The 15,313-nt window shown below is 42.4% G+C and overlaps 1 protein-coding gene across 2 annotated transcripts in view; it reads left to right on the forward strand.

The window, feature by feature from the left end:
* Positions 1-15,313, forward strand: part of LOC135550141 (protein argonaute-3-like) — a 37,539-nt gene that overhangs the window by 10,752 nt on the left and 11,474 nt on the right. The window contains exons 2-12 of one of the 2 annotated variants that reach the window (XM_064980660.1): positions 4,473-4,644; positions 4,818-4,938; positions 5,064-5,272; positions 7,737-7,873; positions 9,452-9,586; positions 9,850-9,937; positions 10,130-10,277; positions 10,516-10,635; positions 10,917-11,060; positions 11,584-11,750; positions 13,646-13,830. In XM_064980660.1, coding sequence (XP_064836732.1) covers positions 4,473-4,644; positions 4,818-4,938; positions 5,064-5,272; positions 7,737-7,873; positions 9,452-9,586; positions 9,850-9,937; positions 10,130-10,277; positions 10,516-10,635; positions 10,917-11,060; positions 11,584-11,750; positions 13,646-13,830 — 1,626 coding nt within the window. The remainder of the gene's footprint in view (positions 1-4,472; positions 4,645-4,817; positions 4,939-5,063; positions 5,273-7,736; positions 7,874-9,451; positions 9,587-9,849; positions 9,938-10,129; positions 10,278-10,515; positions 10,636-10,916; positions 11,061-11,583; positions 11,751-13,645; positions 13,831-15,313) is intronic. The other variant, XM_064980661.1, reaches the window with a different exon arrangement.

The following is a 15,313-nucleotide window of genomic DNA, read 5'->3' on the forward strand; positions in this document are numbered from 1 at the left end:
CTCAGCATAATCAATCAAGTCTAAAACGAACCTAATGTTACAGCTGATGTGGCGACCTTTCATGAAACCAGTTTGGGTTTCACTAATAAGGTGGTTTAGGCCCATTTAAGTCTATTAGCATATGCTAAAGTTATCCATTTCTAATCTGTATTTAATAATGTAATGGGTCTCCAATTACCTATGAAAAGGATCTTTATCAGGATTTGGTATTAAGGAAATAACCCCTTGTTTTATGGTAGTAATCATCTCACCCGTAGCTAGTCATTCTTGGAACATGTTGAATACTGGTCCCTCTAAATGTTCCCAAAAGTGTAAATAAAATTCCACAGAAAGACCATCTGTTCCAGGTGCCCTTCATAGATTTAAGAGCATCTCTAAATCTCTACAATCGAAAACTCCTCATCACATATGGACTTGAACTCATCAGAAATCATTGGAACATGACCATGGACATGTTTTATAAAATGTTCACATTCAATCCCATTCAAATTTGATTTCTACAGATTTTCACAGAAAGAATACACAAAGTTAGAGATTATCTTTGGGTCTTTACACAAGGTATTGCCAATACTTAAGGGGGGTGGGGGGGGTAGCCTAGTGGTTAGAGTCTTGGACTTGTAACCGAAAGGTTGAGCTGACAAGGTAAAGATTTGTCGTTTTGCCCCTGAACAAGGCAGTTAACCCACTGTTCCTAGGCCGTCATTGGAAATAAGAATTTGTTCTTAACTGACTTGCCTAGTTAAATAAAGGTAAAATAAAAATCAAGGCAGAAAGATATTCTCTTTACAGTTCCTTTTTTTTCAGAGCAAAAAATAGCTTGTTTTTTTTCTCACCCTCCTCAACCCATTTTGCTCTAGATCTAATAAAGGCCCCTTTAGCTATATAAATGTACATTTGATCTAGTTCTAATCGAGATGTATTCAAATCCGTTTCTTCTTCTGTTGAAAGGGTATCCTTTTCTACGAGAACATTACATTTATTCATAAGCTCATTTTTAAAACATTTTTGCTTCTTAAGTTCCCTACTGCGTGTAATGGTGATTTAGATCTTATCTTGAATTTAAATATTTCCCAGTTACTTCCATGCTTTGGTTCTAAATCATTTGAGTTAAACAAGTCTATGGTCAAGTTATGTATGCTCTTGTTAAAGACTGGATCATTTAGGAGTGAATTATTACATTTCCAGTATCCTCGAATGCCACTGGATTTTTCAGAACATTCTAATAATATTATTTTATGATCAGTCAAAGGAGCATGTTTATGATTTACTTCTTGTACATACTGTAAAAGTGGGAGAGAAATGAAAAACAGATCAATTCTGGATCTGATTCGTCATTGACCTATTACACCAGGTGTATTATTTAAGTTAGTTTTGCAGCTCAGTAAGCTTATCAGCAAGATCCAAAAATAAAGTCTTATATGAGGAGGAAGAGTTTTACCCATATACAGTTGAAGTCGGAAGAATACATACACCTTAGCCAAATACATTTACACTCAGTTTTTCACAATTGCTGACATTTTAATCCTAGTAAACATTACCTGTCTTAGGTCAGTTAGGATCACCACTTTATTTTAAGAATGTGAAATGTCAGAATAATAGTAAAAGAGTGACTTATTTCAGCTTTTATTTCTTTCATCACATTCCCAGTAGGTCAGAAGTTTACATACACTCAATTAGTATTTAGTAGCATTGCCTTTAAATTGTTTCACTTGGGTCAAATGTTGCTGGGAGCCTTCCACAACCTTCCCACCATAAGTTGGGTGAATTGTGGCCCATTCCTCCTGACAGAGCTGGGATAACTGAGTCAGGTTTTGAAGGCCTCCTTGCTGGCACACACTTCAGTCCTGCCCACACATGTTCTATAGGATTGAGGTCAGGGCTTTGTGATGGCCACTCCAATACCTTGACTTTGTTGTCCTTAAGCAATTTTGCTTAGGGTTATTGTCCATCCAGAACCATTTGCCACCAAGCTTTAACTTCCTGACTCATGTCTTGAGATGTTGCTTCAATATATCCACGTAATTTTCCTTTCTCATGATGCCATCTATTTTGAGAAGTGCACCAGTCCCTCCTGCAGCAAAGCATCCCCACAACATGATGCGGGCTTCACGGTTGGAATCGTGTTCTTCGGCTTACAAGCCTCCCCCTTTTTCCTCCAAACACAACGATGTACGTTATGGCCAAGCGGTTCTATTTTTGTTTCATCAGACCAGAGGCCATTTCTCCAAAAAGTACGATCTTTGTCCCCATGTGCAGTTGTAAACCGTAGTCTGGCTTTTTCATGGCGGTTTTGGAGCAGTGGTTTCTTCCTTGCTGAGCGGCCTCTCAGGTTATGTCGATAAAGGACCTGTTTTTACTGTGGATATACAGTGCCTTGCGAAATTATTCGGCCCCCTTGAAATTTGCGACCTTTTGCCACATTTCAGGCTTCAAAAAAAAGATATACAACTGTATTTTTTTGTGAAGAATCAACAACAAGTGGGACACAATCATGAAGTGGAACGACATTTATTGGATATTTCAAACTCTTTTAACAAATCAAAAACTGAAAAATTGGGCGTGCAAAATGATTCAGCCCCCTTAAGTTAATACTTTGTAGCGCCACCTTTTGCTGCGATTACAGCTGTAAGTCGCTTGGGGTATGCTCTCCCAGTCCTCTTCTCGCATCCCATGCAGTTTCAGGTTCCACCTCCGGCTGTGGCGCTGGACTTCGATGATATGATATTCTGTCGCATTTGGAGATTCACCTGTTGCAATTTCTGTATTTCAGCTTCAATGGTCAATATTTTTTTTGCTTTGGGTTGACACCTGGTTGAGATGTTGCTGCACAGTGGCTGAGAGAGACTATTGATTTGGAGGTAGTCTCTGTTGTTTTTTTCAATGATAGCCAGTTTCTCAAAGATGGCTTTGGGAATGTCAGGGTTGGTAGAACCATTTTTGACTGCTCTGTATTTGGCTGGAGGGCTCATACCCGGCGTAGGTGGCAGTAGTGAGAATAATTAGAAATTTTGCCTTGAGTTCTGGCAAGTCTTTACGTGGACTGCTAGCATCTGAGGTGATTAGCATCTATTCAGCCATGCCTTGTCCTTTTCGGTTTCTTCTGCCCATGTAGTCGTGTGATCACCATGTTTTCCAGTCACCTTCTGTTACTTCATATAGGCAAGGTTCAGATTACCCCCCCAAAAATATGAAATCTTCGAATATTGATCATAATTTTAATTTTTTATTTCACCTTTATTTAACCAGGTAGGCTAGTTGAGACCACGTTCTCATTTGCAACTGCGACCTGGCCAAGATAAAGCATAGCAGTGTGAACAGACAACACAGAGTTACACATGGAGTAAACAATAAACAAGTCAATAACACAGTAGAGGAAAAAAAAGAGAGTCTATATACATAATCTTCATGGTTTATCGAGACATACGTTCAAATACACCCGCTCTTGGACTCCCTCTTGTTAGCATGGTCTGTGTTACCATGGAGAAGTGGCAACAACATAGGTGCTGTTGACATGGAAACGACACAGGAGCGAGTGATAAGACACTGGGGGACGCGCCATCACAGACGATCTCACTCCACTACACCGTGTTTCTGGGAGTAGGGTGAAGTTGTCCCTAAATGCTGATCTTGGGTAATTTCCCCCATGAGGCCTAATGGTTAAGTTTAGTATTGGGGAAAGGCAAGCTTATCCTAGATCTGTACATAGGGGAAACTTTATCCCAGAGCACTTTACTGCAGGGTCCTTCTCTGACCCTGACACAGTGCTATGAACCAGGACAGCCTCACCTTTTCAGTTTCCCCTTTAGACCTAGTCATTTTTTTTCTTCAATTTGAGGTCTACAATATGTGAAGAACACATCCTATTTAACTCATAGGTCAAACATATGGTTTATTATATTCTTCTTTCCACATGATTTTGATTGGATGACTCATGACACTATATGAGTGGATGTCATGTCTTCTGTGTGGGTGTAGGAGTAGGTCGTTTACGGCTCATCTGAGTGTGGGTAGTGTGTGGTTTTGTGACGTCATGATTACCGGAGTAGTTTCCGACGAGGCTGTCAATGAAAGTGCTTTGGTAGAATTGGCGTAGTGTGGCTGTGGTACCCCGACACTACTCTCATCCAAAGCTTGTGTTTGTCAGTTTGGATAATTCAATGCCTTAATGTGGTGACATTTACCATAAAACTCTGGCCTTTAGTGTCAATAGCTCTGGGGAAGGAAAAAAAACTAGGTTACTCATGACTCCTATTTCATCACCACCTTAAGTGGGATCCCACAATACCCTCACAGCCTTTTTATAACTGCCTTTCGCCACATTATCTACTACTTCCTATCTACAGTTTGATTTTGCTCTTGTTCTCGCTTCGTCACACGCACTCTCTCTTGATCCCTTTCTTTCCTTCTCCCCCACAACCTCTTTCATAAGTGTTTTTATATTGAGTACTGGCACCCTCTCTCTCTCCCTCTAGGAGATGTTGGGGCCCAGGCCCTGTTTTCAGTGCCACGGAGGCCTGGCTTTGGCACCATGGGGAAGCCTATCAAGCTGCTGGCCAACTGCTTCCAGGTGGATATCCCCAAGATGGATGTCTACCTCTATGAAGTAGACATCAAGCCCGAGAAGTGCCCACGTCGCGTCAACAGGTAAACAGCTGTCCGTCAGTCAGCGTCAATATTCTCAAACCCACACAAACTGGCTGCAGATCTTTCTTGTGATCTCATGAACTGTACTCTGCATCACTTTACCCACTTAAAAGACCGGGGTTATGGAGCAGTGTTGGAGAGTTGATATATTTGTCTCTCTGGTGCCCCTATAGGGAGGTGGTGGACTCCATGGTGAAGCACTTCAAGGTGACCATCTTTGGGGACCGAAGGCCAGTCTACGATGGGAAGAGGAGCCTCTACACAGCCAACCCCCTACCAGTCGCCACAACGGGGGTGAGTTGCGCGTGCACAGAAGATACACATGATAACATTTCTAGTGTAATTTACAATGTTGAATGTCAGATGGGTGTGCTAGTGATACATTGAGTTGCTTGAGCTCCCATATATATTCTCCTCAGGTGGATCTGGATGTCACCCTGCCAGGGGAGGGGGGTAAGGATCGCCCCTTCAAAGTGTCCATCAAGTTTGTGTCGCTAGTCAGCTGGCACCTACTGCACGAGGTCCTGATGGGGCGCACCATGCCTGAGCCCTTGGAGCTGGACAAGCCCATCAGCACCAACCCTGTACACGCAGTGGATGTGGTGCTGCGACACCTGCCTTCCATGAAGTGAGTGACTGCTGCCGCCCTAGTGGACAGCACTGGCATACAGATTTATCTATGGTCTGAGGGCCAAGGCGTGTCCACGTACTGTAGAACTGCTATAAAAAAGCTCTGCTGTGTTTAAAAAATAAAAATTTGATGTGGAACAAGCTATTCTGTTCGGTGTGCAGTTTAAGAGTATATATGTATTTATTTATGTATTAGAGGTCGACCGATTAATCGGAATGGCCGATTAATTAGGGACGATTTCAAGTTTTCCTAACAATCGGAAATCGGTATTTTTGCACGCCGATTTTTGCCTATTTAAAAAAATAAAAAATAATGTACAACTTTATTTAACAAGCCAAGTCAGTTAAGAACACATTCTTATTTTCAATGACGGCCTAGGTGGGTTAATAACTGCCTTTTTCAGGGGCAGAACGACAGAATTTTACCTTGTCAGCTCAGGGATTCAATCTTGCAACCTTACTTTTAACTAGTCCAATGCTCTAACCACCTGCCTCACGAGGAGCCTGCCTGTTACACGAATGCAGTAAGAAGCCAAGTTAAGTTGCGAGCTAGCATTAAACATATCTTATAAAAAAACAATCAATCAATCATAATCCCTAGTTATAACTACACATGGTTGATGATATTACTAGTTCATCTAGCGTGTCCTGTGTTGCATATAATCAATGCATGCCGCAATCGCGAAAAAGGACTGTCATTGCTCCAACGTGTACCTAACCATAAACATAAATGCCTTTCTTAAAATCAATACACAGAAGTATATATTTTTTAAACCTGCATATTTAGCTAAAAGAAAGGTTTGCAGGCAATATTAACCAGGTGAAATTGTGTCATTTCTCTTGCGTTCATTGCACGCAGAGTCAGGGAACAGTTTGGGCCGCCTGGCTCATTGCGAACTAATTTGCCAGAATTTTACGTAATTATGGCATAACATTGAAGGTTGTGCAATGCAACAGCAATATTTAGACTTAGGGATGCCATCCGTTAGATAAAATACGGAACGGTTCCGTATCGAAATTATAGTTTCCGGATTCGACCATATTAATGACCTAAGGCTCGTATTTCTGTGTGTTATTATGTTATAATTACATCTATGATTTGATAGAGCAGTCTGACTGAGCGATGGTAGGCACCAGCAGGCTTGTAAGCATTCATTCAAACAGCACTTTCGTGCATTTGCCTGCAGCTCTTCGCAATACTTCAAGCATTGCGCTGTTTATGACTTCAAGCCTATCAACTCCTGAGATTAGGCTGGTGTAACCGATGTGAAATGGCTAGCTAGTTAGCGGGGTGCGCGCTAATAGTGTTTCAAACATCACTCGCTCTGAGACTTGGAGTAGTTGTTCCCCTTGCTCTGCATGGGTAACGCTGCTTCGAGGGTGGCTGTTGTCGATGTGTTCCTGGTTCGAGCCCAGGTAGCGGCGAGGAGAGGGATGGAAGCTATACTGTTACACCGGCAATACTAAAGTGCCTATAAGAACATCCAATAGTCAAAGGTATATGAGATACAAATCGTATAGAGAGAAATAGTCCTATAATTCCTATAATAACTACAATTTAAAACTTCTTACCTGGGAATATTGAAGACTCATGTTAAAAAGAACCACCAGCTTTCATATGTTCTCGTGTTCTGAGCAAGGAACTTAAACGTTAGCTTTCTTACATGGCACATATTGCACTTTACTTTCTTCTCCAAAACTTTGTTTTTGCATTATTTAAACCAAATTGAACATATTTCATTATTTATTTGAGGATAAATTGATTTTATTGATGTATTATATTAAGTTAAAATAAGTGTTCATTCAGTATTGTTGTAATTGTCATTATTACAAATAAAAAAATAATTGGCCGCTTAATCGGTATCGGCTTTTTTTGGCCCTCCAATAATCAGTATCGGTATCGGCGTTGAAAAATCATAATCGGTCGACCTCTAATTTATATACCCTTATAGTCCTGAATATACTAGCAGTCTACAATGTATATACACTGCTCAAAAAAATAAAGGGAACGCTTAAACAACACAATGTAACTCCAGCTCCAACACTTCTGTGAAATCAAACTGTCCACTTAGGAAGCAACACTGATTGACAATAAATTTCACATACTGTTGTGCAAATGGAATAGACAACTGGTGGAAATTTTGAGTGTGATTCCAAATCCAGACCTCCATGGGTTGATAAATTTGATTTCCATTGATCATTTTTGTGTGATTTTGTTGTCAGCACATTCAACTATGTAAAGACAAAAGTAGTTAATAAGAATATTTCATTCATTCAGATCTAGGATGTGTTATTTTAGTGTTCCCTTTATTTTTTTGAGCAGTGTATTATATATCTATAGAATAGATTATTTCAAAGAAGATGTATAACCCAATGAAGCTAGATCTTGAATAAAACATGATTAGTAGAGTAATTCAATTCATTTTCTGTCTGTGAAAGGTGACCCTCTTTCTTCTCCCCAGGTACACCCCAGTGGGGCGCTCCTTCTTCTCTGCCCCAGAGGGTTATGACCACCCTCTGGGCGGGGGTAGGGAGGTGTGGTTCGGCTTCCACCAGTCGGTGCGGCCCGCCATGTGGAAGATGATGCTCAACATTGACGGTGAGGGCCCTTGACTGTGAAGAACATGGACAATGATTAAAAAATATATTCTTTACTGTTGGCAGGGACTTGTTTCCTTCCATGTTGTCTGGATGATGATGATGATGTAGTAGCTGTGTAGCGTCTCACTCAGTCTGTGAGGTCTCAATCAATCAAATGTATTTCTAAAGCCTTTTTACATCAGCAGTTGTCACAAAGTGCTTATTCAGAAACCAAATCTAAAACCCCAGAGAGCAAGAATTGCAGATGTAGAAGCACGGTGGCTAGGAAAAACACCCTAGAAAGGCAGGAACCTAGGCAGAAACCTAGAGAGGAACCAGGCTGTGAGAGGTGGAGATTATAGGAGTACATGGCCATTAAGTTCAGATCGTTCTTCAAGATGTTCATAGATGGCTAGCAGGGTCAAATAATAATCACAGTGGTTGTAGAGGGTGCAACAGGTCAGAACCGCAGGAGTAAATGTCAGTTGGCTTTTCATAGCTGAACATTCAGAGGTTAAGACAGCAGGACAACAGGTCAGGGTTCCATAGCCGCAGGCAGAACAGCAGAAACTATTAGCAGCACGACCAGGTGGACTGGGGACGGCAACAGCCAAGAGTCATCAGGCCAGGTAGTCCTGAGGCATGGTCCTATGGCTCAGATCCTCCCGGAGGGGAGAGACATACACTGTCTTGATGGGGAAAACTGAGCTGACTACAATGACTGTGCTATGTGCAGACTCCACTAAGCTGGCAATGACTAGGGTTTTAAATTTGTCAGAGCTAATGGTGGGAGGCTTCGGCCGCTCAGACCCCGTAAACGGGTGGAGGACAGACCTGAGAATGCTCGGGCTCTGACTCCGACTCCGACTCGCTGCTTAGCGGGGAAAACCGGTTGAAAGTCACTGTTGGCTGAATGAGCGACACTGGTTAAGACTGCCGGCAGCATTTATTTCCAGAAGCTGTGGAAAAAATGTCCTGCTGCGCGAACTGTGGGGGGGATTTCACACTACTACCTGTACTTACTGGTGGCACAGAATTGCCCTTGCCTAACGATTGTGTCTCGCAACTTGGCTATCCTCACCATAAGGCGATAGTTCTCCTGCATATTATGAGTAGGTCTATAGCGACTGCAATACGAAGTCATCATTTTACTCAGCTTTTTCGGCTGGTGGAGGTCCTACAGATCCATGTCCAGAAAGTGTCCAGGGCGGAAAACTTGGTTGAAAAAACGTTGAGTGAGGACAAAACTAAGACATTGGTAAATGTGTTAAAAACAGAGTTTGATTTAATGGTTATTAAAAGTGTTTGGCTCCTGCCAAGTAGCATCAAACAGCACGGAGGCAGCGTGGAAGTGCCTGAGTTGCATCGTGTTTACTTATGTCTTTGATTAGTCCAATTGGAATAGAATTCAGCCTATTCCTCATTTTTTCTTTGGTTGTAAAGCTATCAGAATTGGGTTCCTTAGCTTCATTGAAGTCCCTGATTTCGAATGAAACTAATCTAACTCTTACTCTTTGGATTTGGTTGTAGACTATCATAACTTGGATCCTTCCGCATTGAAGTAACTTATTTTCATTTGACCACTTCTCATCTATAGTATCAGCCACGGCGTTCTACAAGGCCCAGCCGGTGATCCAGTTCATGTGCGAGGTCCTGGACATCCACAACATAGACGAGCAGCCCCGGCCCCTCACCGACTCCCACAGGGTCAAGTTCACCAAAGAGATCAAAGGTATGCAGAGTGACGTCACCACCACCCCAGGCTCGGGAGTGCTAACACTGCTAGACTCCTTGCATCACTGTTGAACTCCAGGGCTAATGTTTTTGTCATTCTGACTTTGTTTTGGTTGTAGGGATATTGGTAATTGTTTTACTACCTACCAAATTGTACACACCACATGAAAATGTGTTTGCATTGGAAGCCCCTCAAACTATATAATTATAGTTGGATAGTTCCTCTCACACATATTCCCCTCCTTCCTTTGTTGTGTCCAGGTCTGAAGGTGGAAGTGACCCACTGCGGGACGATGCGGAGGAAGTACAGAGTGTGTAACGTGACTCGTCGTCCTGCCAGCCACCAGACGTGAGTACCTACACAGAGACAGGGGATATGTGTAGTTTAACTCTGACACATTCTCCATTGAGATGAAGTTTATTCCTGGAATAAAAAGCAATCTGTGTCCAGGAAGCCACCCCAAAGAGTTAAACATGAGAACTAGATGAGCACAAAGTCACAAAAACATCAACTCCATGTTCCTCTTCCCCGAACCCCCAGGTTCCCCCTGCAGCTGGAGAATGGTCAGACAGTGGAGCGCACGGTGGCCCAGTACTTCAGAGAGAAGTACAGCCTGCAGCTGAAGTACCCCCACCTCCCCTGCCTACAGGTGGGCCAGGAGCAGAAACACACCTACCTGCCCCTGGAGGTGAGTACTACTGGCTCTTTGTACTTTTGACCTATTATCAACCTCTGTGCATTAATGCTTTGTTTATGGGAGTTTGCGCTCAGCAGCCGTGATCTTAGTCAGCATAAGTAGAGACCTAAGTTATTGTCTTTCATGTGGTCAGGATCAACGCAGGACCCTAAGCATAAAACTGTACCAGTTCTGCTCTCTCTACTGTATTAAGTTACTTTAACTCACATTCCTATGTGTCTCCTTGCAGGTGTGCAACATAGTAGCTGGCCAGCGTTGTATTAAAAAACTCACTGATAACCAGACGTCCACCATGATCAAAGCCACGGCCCGCTCTGCCCCAGACAGACAGGAGGAGATCAGCAGGCTGGTGAGTACTATCTATAGCACCCTTGAATGACTGCGAGGTGTTACGACTACTGAGTGACATGTCTTTATAATTCATCTTACTAATTGATATAGCACTTTTCCAGATACTCAAATGACTTACATACTGTAGTAAGGGGGAAACTCGTCTCAGCCACCACCAATGTGATGCACCTGCTTAAGTTATCTCCTCCAAACTAATACTTTCCTGTTTTGCTACTACCCCTCCCTCCGTCCTACCCCTCTATCCTCCTCTTCTCTCATTCACTCCAACTCTGTATCCAGGTGCGGAGTGCGAACTATGAGGCGGACCCGTTCGTCCAGGAGTTTCAGTTCCGCGTGCGTGACGAGATGGCTCAGGTGACGGGCCGTGTGCTGCCGGCCCCCGGGCTGCAGTACGGCGGCAGGGCAAGCTTGGAACACTTCATGGTACCTACCCTTTAAATCATCCTTCATCCGCATGTCTCTGTAATTTAGCTTCCCCGTCTCTCTCTTTCTTGCCCCTGGCTCTTTCATTTAGTCACTTTTGACATTTACGTCATTTAGCAGACGCTCTTACCCAGAGCAACTTACAGGAGAAATTAGGGTTAAGTGTCTTGCTCAAGAGGACATAGAAAGATTTTTCACCTAGTCAGCTCGGGGATTCGAACCAGCAACCTTTCGGTTACTGGTCCAACTCTCTTAACTGCTAGGCGACCTGCCGCCAATTGTCAATCTCTACCACCCTCTCTCTTTCACCCACCTCTGTTTTTTTTCTCTGAAAATAATGATTACTACTTTACTTGTGTGAAGGCTATGACAAATGGCATGACAATGTTTTTAGATTCATTAAATGACCATTTCAAAGAAAATACAAACAGCATTTTCTCAATCTTTTAGAACCAATTGGTCTCTCCACCTCTGTCTATGTCTGTACTGTCTGTATTTATGTATGTGTGTGTGTGGGTGGCAGTCCCAGCAGATGAACCCTGCGGTGTCATTGCAGAACCGCACGGTGGCCACACCCAGCCACGGCGTGTGGGACATGAGGGGCAAACAGTTCCACACTGGTGTGGAGATCAAGATGTGGGCCATCGCTTGCTTTGCCACACAGAGGCAGTGTCGTGAGGAGATCCTCAAGTGAGTGCTGTCTGTCTTATACAAATATATATCATAAACACACACACAGGTCTCTTTTTCAACAGATAAATACTCAACCCAATGCAATAACATTATAATCAACTAAAAAATAGCATTATTAGCATATCTATTATGTTATCACATTTCTTAGTTTCTTTTGGTTGGTGTCTGCAACACTAACAGTACCAGTCGAAAGTTTGGACACACCTACTCATTCAAAGGGTTTTCTTTAAACTATTTTCAACATTGTATAATAATAGTGAAGGCAAACTATGCAGTAACACATAAGGAATCATGTAGTAACCAAAAAAGTGTTAAATAAAAATATATTTTAGATACTTCAATGTAGCCACCCTTTGCCTTGATAACAGCTTTGTACACTCTTGGCATTCTCTCATCAAGCTTCGTGAGGAATGCTTTTCCAACAGTCTTGAAGGAGTTCCCACATATATGGGGTGGCAGGGTAGCCTAGTGGTTAGTGCGGAAGGTTGCAAGATCGAATCCCCGAGCTGACAAGGTAAAAATCTGTCGTTCTGCCCCTGAACAAGGCAGTTAACCCACTGTTCCCCAGTAGGCTGTCATTGTAAATAAGAATTTGTTCTTAACTGACTTGCCTAGTTAAATAAAGGTAAAATAAAAATGTGCTGAGCTTGTTGGCTGCTTTTCCTTCACTCTGCAGTCCAACTCATCCCAAACTATCTCAATTGGGTTGAGGTCGGGTGATTGTGGAGGCCAGGTCATCTGATGCAGCACTCCATTCCTCTCCTTGGTCAAATAGCCCTTACACAGCCTGGAGGTGTGTTTTGGGTCATTGTCCTGTTGAAAAGCAAATGATAGTCCCACTAAGCGCAAACCAGATGGGACGGCTTATCGCTGCAAAATGCTGTGGTAGCCATGCTGGTTAAGCAAAGCACCATCACACCACCACCTCCATACTTCACGGTGGGAACCACACATACAGAGATCATCCGTTCACCTACTCTACATCTCACAAAGACACGGCAGTTGGAACCAAAAATCACACATTTGGACTCATCAGACCAAAGGACAGATTTCCACCAGTCTATGTCCTTTGCTCGTGTTTCTTGGCCCAAGCAAGTCTCTTCTTCTTATTGGTGTCCGTTAGTAGTGGTTTCTTGGCAGCAATTTGACCATGAATGCCTGATTCACTCAGTTTCCTCTGAACAGTTGATGTTGAGATGTGTCTGTTACTTGAACGCTGTGAAACATTTATTTGGGCTGCAATCTAAGGTGCAGTTAACTCTAATGAATTTATCGTCTGCGGCAGAGGAACTCTGGGTATTTCATGTGGCGGTCCTCATAAGAGCCAGATTCATCATAGCGCTTGATGGTTTTTGCAACTGCTCTTTCAAAGTTCTTGGAATGTAAAGTAATGATGGACTGTCGTTTTTCTTTGCTTATTTGAGCTGTTCTTGCCTTAATAATAATACTTGGTATTTTACCAAATAGGGTTATCTTCTGTATACCCCCTTACCTTGTCACAGCACAACTTATTGGCTCAAAGCATTAAGAAGGAAAGAAATTCCACAATTGAACTTAAGAAGGTGACTACCTCATGAAGCTGGTTGAGAGAATGTCAAGAGTGTGCAAAGCTGTCATCAAGGCAAAGGGTGGCTACTTTGGATATCTAAAATATAAATATATTTGGTTACTGCATAATTCCATATGTGTTATTTCATAGTTTTGATGTCTTCACTATTATTCTATGTCAGAAATAGTAAAAATTAAGAAAAACCCTTGAATTAGTAGGTGTCTAAACTTTTGACTGGTACTGTATGTCTCTGTAACTGTCTCTTTGGGTCTCCTCATCCTCCCTCTTTCTCATTCTTGCTCTTTTTCTCATCCTCTCGCTCTCTTTCCCTACATCTCTACAGAGGTTTTACTGACCAGCTGCGTAAGATCTCTAAGGATGCTGGGATGCCCATCCAGGGCCAGCCATGTTTCTGTAAGTACGCTCAGGGATCAGACAGTGTAGAGCCCATGTTCAGGCACCTGAAGAACACCTACGCTGGCCTGCAGCTCATCATCGTCATCCTACCTGGAAAGACCCCAGTCTACGGTACAGACTAGACACTGTTTAATTTTGTTTTACAATTGATGAATTTGTTTTTTTACTTTTATTTTCTAAAAACTCTATTCACATACTATTTATTTGTATGTTATTTCCATAGCCTGAGTATATACAGTACCAGTCCAAATTTTGTACACACCAGGGTGTTTGTTTATTTTGACTATTTTTTAATATTGTAGAATAATAGTGAAGACATCAAAACTATGAATTAACTAACACATGAAATCATGTAGTAACCAAAAACGTGTTAAATCTAAATATATTTAATATTTTAGATTCTTCACCCTTTGCCTTGATGATAGCTTTGCACACTCTTGGCATTCTCTCATCCAGCTTCATGAGGTAGTCACCTGGAGTGCATTTGAATTAACAGGAGTGCCTTAAATTCATTTGTGGAATTTCTTTCCTTCTGAATGCATTTGCGCCAATCAGTTGTGTTGTGAAAAGGTAGGGGTGGTATACAGAAGATAGCCCTATTTGGTAAAAAACCAAGTCCATATTATGGCAAGAATAACTCAAATAAGCAAAGAGAAACGACAGTCCATCATTACTTTAAGACATGAAGGATAGTCAATCTGGAAAATTTCAAGAACTTTGAAAGTTTCTTCAAGTGCAGTTGCAAAAACCATCAAGCGCTATGATGAATCTGGCTCTCATGAGGACCGCCACATGAAAGACCCAGAGTTACCTCTGGCGCAGACGATAAGTTCATTAGAGTTAACTGCACCTCAGATTGCAGCCCAAATAATTGCTTCACAGAGTTCAAGTAACAGACACATCTCAACATCAACTGTTCAGAGGAAACCGTGTGAATCAGGCGTTCATGGTCAAATTGTTGCAAAGAAACCACTACTAATGTACACCGGTAAGAAGAAGACACTTGTTTGGGCCAAGAAACACGAGCAAAGGACATTAGACTGGTGGAAATCTGTCCTTTGGTCTGATGAGTCCAAATTTGAGATTTTTGGTTCTAAACACTGTGTCTTTGTGAGATGCAGAGTAGGTGAACGGATGATCTCTGTATGTGTGGTTCCCACCGTGACGCATGGAGGAGGAGGTGTGATGGTGTGGGGGCGCTTTACTGGTGACACTGTCCTTGATTTATTTAGAATTCAAGGCACACTTAACCATCACAGCATTCGGCAGTGATACGCCATCCCATCTGGCTTGCGCTTAGTGGGAATATAATTTGTCTTTCAACAGGACAATGACCTTAAACACACCTCCAGGCTGTGTAAGGGCTATTTTACCAAGGAGAGTGATGGAGTGCTGCATCAAATGACCTGGCCTCCACAATCATCCGACCTCAACCCAATTGAGGTGGTTCAGGATGAGTTGGACTGCAGAGTGAAGGAAAAGCAGCCAACAAGTGCTCAGCCGATGTGGGAACTCCTTCAAGACTGTTGGAAAAGCTGGTTGAGAGAATGCCAAGAATGTGCAAAGCTGTTATCAAGGCAAAGGGTGGCTTCTT

Source organism: Oncorhynchus masou, chromosome 12 (genome assembly GCF_036934945.1).
Source record: "Oncorhynchus masou masou isolate Uvic2021 chromosome 12, UVic_Omas_1.1, whole genome shotgun sequence".
NCBI classification, from domain to species: Eukaryota; Metazoa; Chordata; class Actinopteri; order Salmoniformes; family Salmonidae; genus Oncorhynchus; species Oncorhynchus masou.